The sequence below is a fragment of the Halyomorpha halys genome, unplaced genomic scaffold (genome assembly GCF_000696795.3).
Source record: "Halyomorpha halys isolate HHAL.00 unplaced genomic scaffold, Hhal_1.1 Scaffold103.1, whole genome shotgun sequence".
Taxonomy (NCBI): domain Eukaryota; kingdom Metazoa; phylum Arthropoda; class Insecta; order Hemiptera; family Pentatomidae; genus Halyomorpha; species Halyomorpha halys.
In genome coordinates this window covers 141,460-150,593 of record NW_027115007.1, presented here as the reverse complement: position 1 = coordinate 150,593, position 9,134 = coordinate 141,460, and the positions used below count along the sequence as shown (strand labels likewise).

Genomic DNA, 9,134 nt, shown 5'->3' with positions numbered 1-9,134 from the left:
GACTAAGGATGGAGTAGTATTACATACAAAAGGGCCTAGACCAACTCCGTTTACCTCAAGGAGAAGAAAGTACAAGGACAGTGGAAGGGAGAAAACGCCAAACAGGGACAGAAGACCATACCAAGCAAAGCCCAGAAACAGTAGCCGGTGAGAGGACCGCAAGTGTCACGGATGCGGCAAAATGAGCACCATGTGCCACCACCACCGGCAGAATGGTGGCCCAGTGTCCCCGAAAACGAGGAAATGTCTCAAGGTACGGGATCTGTTGGGACATGCTAGAATAGGGACGATAGTATATCGCATGTTATCTATATTTAGTATTTTTATATGCTGCAATACTGCCATACCTTGACAATTGGAAGGCATCTAATGCACAATCAATGGAAGACCCATCTTTGTCATATTTGTACATAACATTATTGTTATAGAAATCACCATGGCATATCACGGCGAATGGCGCTTTCGGTTCAGTAAAACTTTCTATGTGAGTTGAGGCATACTCTCCAGAACATTTGAAAATTCATCAAGTAATTGGTCATTGCCATGTTGCTCTTGAAACGCTTTTTGCGGCTAATTGACCATCGACGTTGTCGTATATTTCAACATTCTTTAATTTTTTTTGTAAGTTCTTCGAATTTTTCAGCATCTTCATGTTTGAGTTCAAATAATAAGGAATGAAAAATAGCAATATTTCAGTAACCACACAAATACAATCATAATCTAAGTATAATTTAGTTGTACTGTTGTATTTTCTGGATTTTCAATTGTCAAAGATCAGAACATTTTCTTTAGTAAAATTTGGGATTCCATTCTTGATTGAATCCTAGAGCTGGTAGCACTTCCTTGTACATTAACAACTCCACCTGGGTTGCAGATTTCACTACAATGTCCAAAGATTCTTCTGTAGTGCCCTTCACATTCAGCGTTACAAAGTTGAGATCTCATGCAAACTGAGCACTGATGGTTTCATCGTTTGTATATTTTATATCCACAAGCTTCACGTCCCCGAAAACTCCTTTCATCACCAATGATGGCAGTAGATTAGAAAGAGACCCTTCCATGGCAGGCGGTAAACTGTTGTGTTTGACAAATATTCTTAAAGGTTATTTAAATTACACTCCTCCCATTAAAATTGAAGTACTTTTATTTCTCAATGCAATTATTTAATCTAACACTTTCAGTCAGAATATTGAAAATCTCTTTAAGTGATCCTCAATTTGACCATAAATTATTTTTTAGTATTTAGTAGTAAATGTTAATAATGAATCAAAATTTGTTGAAAAAAGTGTTCAATTGACACAAAAGGTCTTTTTCCTCAAGACTAATTTTTCATTCCATTATTTAGTTTTTATTTCCTCCGAACTGCCAGTATTGTAACAACAATTTGACAATCAGCCATTTTTTTTTCAAGAATGCCCATATTTCACTTCACACCTTACTAGCTTAGTATTAAACCCGGATATTTCAACAACCAACAAAAACGATGACAAAACAATAAAGTCAGTACTGCAGTTTTTAAAATCAAAAGGTTTACAGACACAAATATAACATCGAAATGACAAAACAAATATTAATAAATAAAATAAAACAAATGTAAGCAAAATTAAATAAGGAATAATGAAGAAGATTGTCAAGGTTACGGTCAAAAGAGAAAAATAATTAACAACTATTTATTTTCCAACTTGTTGCCCCACTTTGGGGCCCACTTTCAACTTGAACATTCCTAATGAAGTGGGGGGAAACGTCGGAAAATAAATAGTTGTTAATTATTTTTATTTCTCTTTTGCCCATTTATATATTTATTTTTATTATGATTGTTTACTTAGTACATTAGAAAACAGGAATGACATCAAGTACTGAAAACAGGAATGATACACGTGTCTGGATAAAGAATGACAACAAGATTAATGATTGAAGTATGTATATTTACTAGGTTATGATCCATTATTACTAATATTAATAATCAGTATTATAAATACATATTATTGTTACAATTTTTTTTGCTATCAGAGTAATTTATTTTACTTAAGATAAATGTCTTTTGAACAATTATCATACATAAATATACTAAAGCAAATATCACACTTTTATAATTTACGAATAATAAGTTATTATAATATATAATTAGAGTAAATTAAAGGATGAGTATAAAAAAAAAAAAAACTTAAGCAAAATGAAAAAAAAATTTAGGACAGGAATAATGAAAGGTTTATTCGTTTATGTTTTTGTTGTACAATAACGTATATGTACAATTTTTGTTGTCAAGAAAGGAGCGAGATCAATTTCAATTGCATTTCTATTGCAGCATGCTAGGTCCAAAGTTAGCTTTAGCATGCATGCTAGACGCTTAAAAAATTTAGAATAATATATACTCCCCTAAAAGAATTTCTCAATTGGTAGTTATTTAGCACGCGATTATTCCAGGAAAAAGAGTTATTAGGAAGAAAGATATTTTTCGACGAAGTCGATCAAATCGTCCCCAATCTTCTCGATTATGCCATCCTCCAAATACATACCCATATGGAAACCTTCTTTACCATTTGTCTTCAACAATGCATCTAAGTCAAATGTTTCAGTCCCCGACTTAGCTGTCAGAGATGGGTACCAGCAGACAAACGAAAATATTCCAAAGAACAAAACTCTGTCCATGGCTTTTTCCAGGCCCTCAAAGGTCGGCTTGGGTCCTTTGTAACCGTAGATGTCCAAGTATTTGATCAACGCTTCGAAATAGTACTCTAATAACAGTTTGTAGTTCTTGCGACGCAGCTTGGGCTGTAAGCTCATGTAGATGAAGTTGCTGATATCCGCACATGGAGTGTTGTAGTTTGCAAATTGGTAGTCCACAAACCTGCGCATCAATAAAACATTGCTTATAAATAAAATTTTATGATAATTTATTGTTGTATAATCTAATTAATCCAACATTTATCCCATCATTATGATTTCGGGTATGTTTAAGAATATAAAGGAAAAAAATCTATCCTCATATTCCTTTATCCAGTGGTTTCCAACCTGTGGATAGATGGGAGTGCGAAGCTTCCAACCCTAGGGGAGCGTGAAGCTATTGCAGTGAGGGCGAGGGGGAGAGGCGTGCAACCAAATATTTTTTGATTTTTGAATACAAAAAATTATAATTATTGTGGAAATTGGTGAATCAGAGAAAAATTGGGAAGACGTTTCGAGAAGTTCTTTAATGGTATGTGTCCATAGAACATAAAATTCTCCTATATTATAGTGAGACAAGTTTGTTTTCACGTTTCGTATTATTTGGAAATGTGTTTACGCTAAAAGAAGTCATCATGTTTCTGATTTATAACATGAATCCAACAATCGAAAATGTTTTCAAATTTTAGAAATTACATTTGTATACGATACGTTGAATGATAGCCAAAATCTTCATTTGTTAGTTCCAAAGTGACTAAGGATCGAGAATGATTATTCAGATTTTAAGCGAAATTATTGGGTTTTTTTTCAATTGTTTTAAGCAGCTTAAAACAAAATTTGTCAATAAAATTGCTTCAATTTGAAACCAAAATGAACTCTGTACTATTATTGCTTTCCAAGATGTGAATCTTAAATAAATTGGTAATCTTTTATTGTAACCCATAACGCCATGTTTAGGTAAAATTGGCTGTTAATCAAATATATATATCAAATATATGTAGTGATTAAACTATTTATATTGAGCCAACGTTTCGACCCACGTTACAGAGCTTCATCAGGGCTAAAAAAGATGCAATAACTTAATTGATGTAAATATAAATGAACAAAGTAAATGATGAAAAAATTAAAAAGATGTGGAGTTATTTATATGTTTTAGAAGATTCTGAAAATCGATTGCATGATCCCGTGCTTGCGTACTGTTTTAATTTAACTTTTAGGATTTCTGCTCATAAAAAATATGTTTAAATAAACTGAATTCACATATTAGTTAAATTACATATAAATGTAATTACTACGAGTCAAGAAATAATTGTAATTGTGTCTTACAATTACTTCAGTGTAATTGTTCTTTTTGATATTTTAGGTTCATTTAACGGCCATCTTAGTGTAATTATTGTGAAACTGAAACATGTAATTGATGATGTAATTAAATTGCTCTAGCTATGTTCCTTCCTAACTCTCGCCTCCAGCCTGTCTTCTCTAGAGTTAGCCACCCACGGCAGTACTGCTTTACTACTGCAGACGCCTAGCTGAGGGCGCTATGAGGATTGTAGAACTTTAACTTATGGACTAGAATATTGGGATACCTCATCAAGCAATCGATGTGAGCTAACTGGTGAGCGGACCTCAACCTTTTCTTAAATCTCCTCCTTCACTCTATCCAAATAAAATTGGATATGAGAGTAAAATTTACATGTATTTTGAATCGGGACAGTGCTTATAAGTTTGTAAAAACTTTGTGGAGTCGTATATATGGAGGGGAAGAGTGGAAAACTCCTTGTTGTTTCTTCACTAGTACGTTTTCAGATTTAATGTTCATCAAACTGTTGAAAAATGGAAGTTAAAAGCCAATGACCACAATTTTTTTTAAATCTATAAACCACCAACAACTATTAACTATTCTTTGAAAAAAAAATGTTATGCAATGAAATTACGTGGAAATTTCATGTTTCAAACCTTTTGTTTTAGTACAAGAGCCCAAGAGGAGAAAAAAGGCAGTCATCTCACCCCAATTTTTGATTACTTTAATGAAAACTATGTATAATTAATAGTCAAAATTGATAAGTCTGCCGTATAGGTAGGGAGAATAAAAAATGGCCGCTGTTTCAAAGCGATAAAAAAAAAATAATTTTTCATTCGGAGCTCTATATCTTAAAAAGTAGGAACAACACAAGATAACATGAGAGAACGCCATTTAAAGAAGAGTAAATTTTCTAAAAAATGAGCCCTAAAAGAGCTATTTACATCCAATAGTTCTCGAGATATAGCTTTTTAAAAAGCAAAATTTCTTAAAAATCTACTGAAAGATTAGTGGCTAGTTAATTTATTTTGAGAAATCTATATCTCAGGAACTATGTGACGTACAGATGTCTATTAGCACTCAAATTAAAGCTAGTTGAACGGAATATAAAGAAGTTTATAACCTTTACCTTCGTAGGAATAGTAGTTTTCATGAAATTTTCTAAAAGAAATTGATTTATAATTGTTCGGACAAATTTTCATATGCCAAATTTATATTCATATGTGAATATCATAAAAACTACTAACCCTACGAAAATAAGTGTCATACACTAATTTATAGTAAGTTAAATTTCCTTTGTTTTGAGTGTTGGCAGACAGATGTGCCATCTATGTGGATCTAGAGATACATTTTTCAAAAATCCGACATTTTATACGAACAACTAGAAATTAGCATTTTGTGAGTTTATTTTGTCAAATATCATAAAAACTACTACTCCTACAAAGATAAACATTATAAACTATTTTGTAGTAAATTTAACTAGCTTTAATTTGAGCGCTGGCAGACATCTGTACGTCCAATGGTCTCTGAAATGAAGTTTTTCATAAATCAAACATATTGTCCGAACAACTATAAATCAATTTATTTTAGCAAATATTATGAAAACTACTATTCCTAAGAAGGTAAAGGTCATAAACTTCTGTATATTCCGTTCAACTAGCTTTAATTTGAGTGCTAATAGACATCTGTACGTCACATACTTCCTGAGATATAGATTTCTCAAAATAAATTAACTAACCACTAATCTTTCAGTAGATTTTTAACAAATTTTGCTTTTTAAAAAGCTATATATCGAGAACTCTTGGACGTAAATAGCTCTTTTAGGGCTAATATTTCAGCAAATTTACTCTTCTTTAAATAATGTTCTCCTAGATTTTCTAGTGGTGTTGGTAGTTTTTAAGATATAGAGCTCTGAATGAAAAATTAATGTTTTTTTTTTTTAAGGTTTTGAAACAGCCGCCATTTTCATTCCCCCTGCCAACCTGACAGATGTATCAATTTTTACTGGTAATTATACCTAGTTTTCATTGAAGTAATCAAAAATTGGGGTGAGATAACTGCCCTTTTTTCTTCCCGGCTCTTGTACTATTAGTATTCCATTAAAAAATTAAGATTTAGAAGTTATGATCAACAACCTAAAAAAAAAGTCCAAACATTTCGAGGATTAATGGCACCCTCAAAATAACAAAGGGGCGAAAAGTTGCATTCTCCTCCACAGACTCACAAACCATGACCAGAACATCATTAACTTTTTAATACATTTCAAGTAGAAAGTGCCTCCCTGCGGTACAAATTCCTTCACAACTCTTCGACTAGAATAGAAGTGTTGATGGGAATTTAAAATTTTCCAACCAGGGATAATAAGCATTAATCATCGAAGTGGTGTACAAACTTACGAATGAAAATGTATAATATATTCCAGAACCTATATTACACAGAATTATATTAGAGAATATAACTGTTTAATTTTTTAAATATTGCCAATTATTTCCATAATATTCTCAATTCCGTTGATTGTTACCTTAACGAGTGAGGTTTTCCTTGCCAGTTATGCTTGAACATGATGTTGTTAGTCCAGCAGTCCCCATGATTGAGGCAAGTAAATTCTTCCTCTGTGTAGATGCTACAGGAATTCACCTTCTGGTAGAAAACATCCGGTGGTATGTCCAACTTTGAAGCAACGCTCGTCCTGCAGAAGAATACTTTATTTATTTATGAATACAGATATGTTTGCCTGAGTCTGTGTATGTACATATAAGGTATATTTCAGTATTGTATTAACATATTTTCCTCAGATAAAATAATTTCTCAAGGATATATCTAGATTTAAAAGTATATAGTTGAATAAAAATTTTGACTCCGGCTTGAAATATGTATAGAACTAAAAAATCATTACTTATGATTTCAGCCCAAATTTGTATGAAATAAAGCAAAAAAAATGCGTATGCACATATAAAACTATATTTTCTAGCCAATTCATAAAGTATTTTGCATGTAAGATGGACTCAATTTCAATCGTTTTATTCATTCATTCATTCTAATTGATTTTTTAAGTGCTTCGTTATATACAAATATTTTTAAAATATATAAAATGAACTAAGCAGAGTACTCCTCCATCTTCATGGTTCTTTACCAATTTTACTACTGAAGAAAATAGAAAACAGAGTAAGGATTGTGACGAAGTTCGATTCCTTTCAGTCAGATAAAGAGAGGTAGTCTAAGTGGATTCCTTATATTTTTAAAAATTAATTTTTAAATTTGACAAAAAAAATTATACGGAACAGGAAGCCGATATGTGATATTAAAAAAAAACATGTTATACAAAGTATTTTATACAAATTAGTTACATAATTTGTATTGAATTGGTTTTATTTTTATTGTTGCATTGTTTTAAAATTTTTAAAGACGGAGGAGTACTCCGAAACTGGCATTATTCTATTATGCTTATTATTGTATTTAATATATATTTTTACTAATATAATATTTAATTACTTATATTATTTTTCATTAAATATAGTGTATTGCTACAACACTTACTTGACAAACGGTCAAAACTTCCCATTCATTAAAAAATATTAGTATACACTACAATAATCAGACCAATTTGGACATATGGAATTGAGCTCTGGGGCTCCACCAAACCATCAAATTCTTCCCGCATCCGATCGTTACAATCCAAAATCCTACGTAAAATCCTTGATGCTCCTTATTACGTCACAAATAAACTCATTCACAAAGACCTTAACATCCCATTCGTTGCAGATTTGACCCAAAACAGATATGCGTCTTTTCATTCCAAACTCCTTAACCATCCTAACCCATTAATTCTTAATCTTTCATCCTTAAGAATCCCTGATAATCCTCCGAGGCGTCTGAAAAGAAGATGGCCACGGGACCTTCTAATTTAAATTAATGTTTGAAGTACCACCAATGGGTGGTTCCTTCCCAAGATTTTCAAGTGTATATGAAACATACTACATATTTACCTATTGTATTATTTTGTACAGTTGTAAATTACGCTAAATAAATAATTAAAAAAAAATATATATATATCGTGTGATATCTGCAAGAATAATTTCGCAATTACATTTCGTGGACACCATAGTAACCGCTGAGAAACGTTGTTCTAAATATTCAATGGATTCTGCTGACTCATAATTCATGATGGAATTTAACTTATTTATCACTGGCCCTTATAAAATTATTCAATGGAATCCATCAAAGACTTCATGTTTTTTACAAATAAAATTTGGTTGTATTCTTCTAACTGCAATACTTTCACGCTGCTACAATATACTTTCTAACGTCCCCCGATCTATCTTCTCAGCATATTCAATATCTTATCATACATAATTGCTATTTTTGTAGAATTTATACATTGATATACTCTTCATATTTGTCTGTATAAAGCCTTCCTTTCAGCTTCCTTCAAAGCGATGTATTCATTTACCTTTCTTCATTATTATTAAAGTACCTTTGATTTTGACGCCTATATTATTGTTAGAGAACAACATATGCGATAGTAAATATACTTTTTCACTTCAAATCCTCTTACCATTTGGGACCCCAATGCTCGACCATTGCCTTGCGCAAAGTCTTGATCCCAGTGTAGCTCAGCGTCTCCACATAACGCTTGTTTGTTATGAGAGGGTGAGTGCCGAAGTCATTCTTAGAGATTGTGCCTCTCTCTTCCAGTACCTTCCCTATGGCATGATACCTTGCCAGGCTTCTGAGTGCCAGCTGTCCGTGTTCCATATCTATCCCGACTTGTCTTTCCGCCAGGCTGAATCCTGCTGCCTAAGGGTAAAACATATTAATCACACAAGGCATCTCATTCATTTCATAAAATAAAATAATCAAAAATTAAAAGAGATATGTCGGGAATCTTCTTTTATTGATGTTAAAAGTAGTTATAAATATTAAGGAAGAATAAATATATATATAGATAATAAAAAATATATCAAATAAAAACACAAATAGTAGTGAGAGTATGGGGGAGCTGGCACAGTGATTTGAGCAGCCAATCAGAAGCCAGCATTTTGATGACGTCACACATGGCGGGAGATTTGAATTCAAATATTCGGCTCGAATCACCCTTAACCACCCACGTGGTCTGTCACGTGGTCTATCACGTGATCATTAGGCAGCCAATGGGAGGCCAGTATTTGGT

At 32.4% G+C, this 9,134-nt stretch overlaps 1 protein-coding gene across 1 annotated transcript; it reads right to left on the bottom strand.

Annotated features, from left to right (window-relative positions):
• Positions 1 to 1,959: 1,959 nt before the first annotated feature.
• On the bottom strand, positions 1,960 to 8,761 carry LOC106677566 (uncharacterized; the record flags this gene model as incomplete). Its single annotated transcript, XM_014415586.2, is given in 3 exon segments — positions 1,960 to 2,848; positions 6,486 to 6,653; positions 8,520 to 8,761. Coding segments are annotated over 3 exon segments (822 nt in total), but the record flags the coding sequence as incomplete, so codon positions are not given.
• Positions 8,762 to 9,134: the final 373 nt, after the last annotated feature.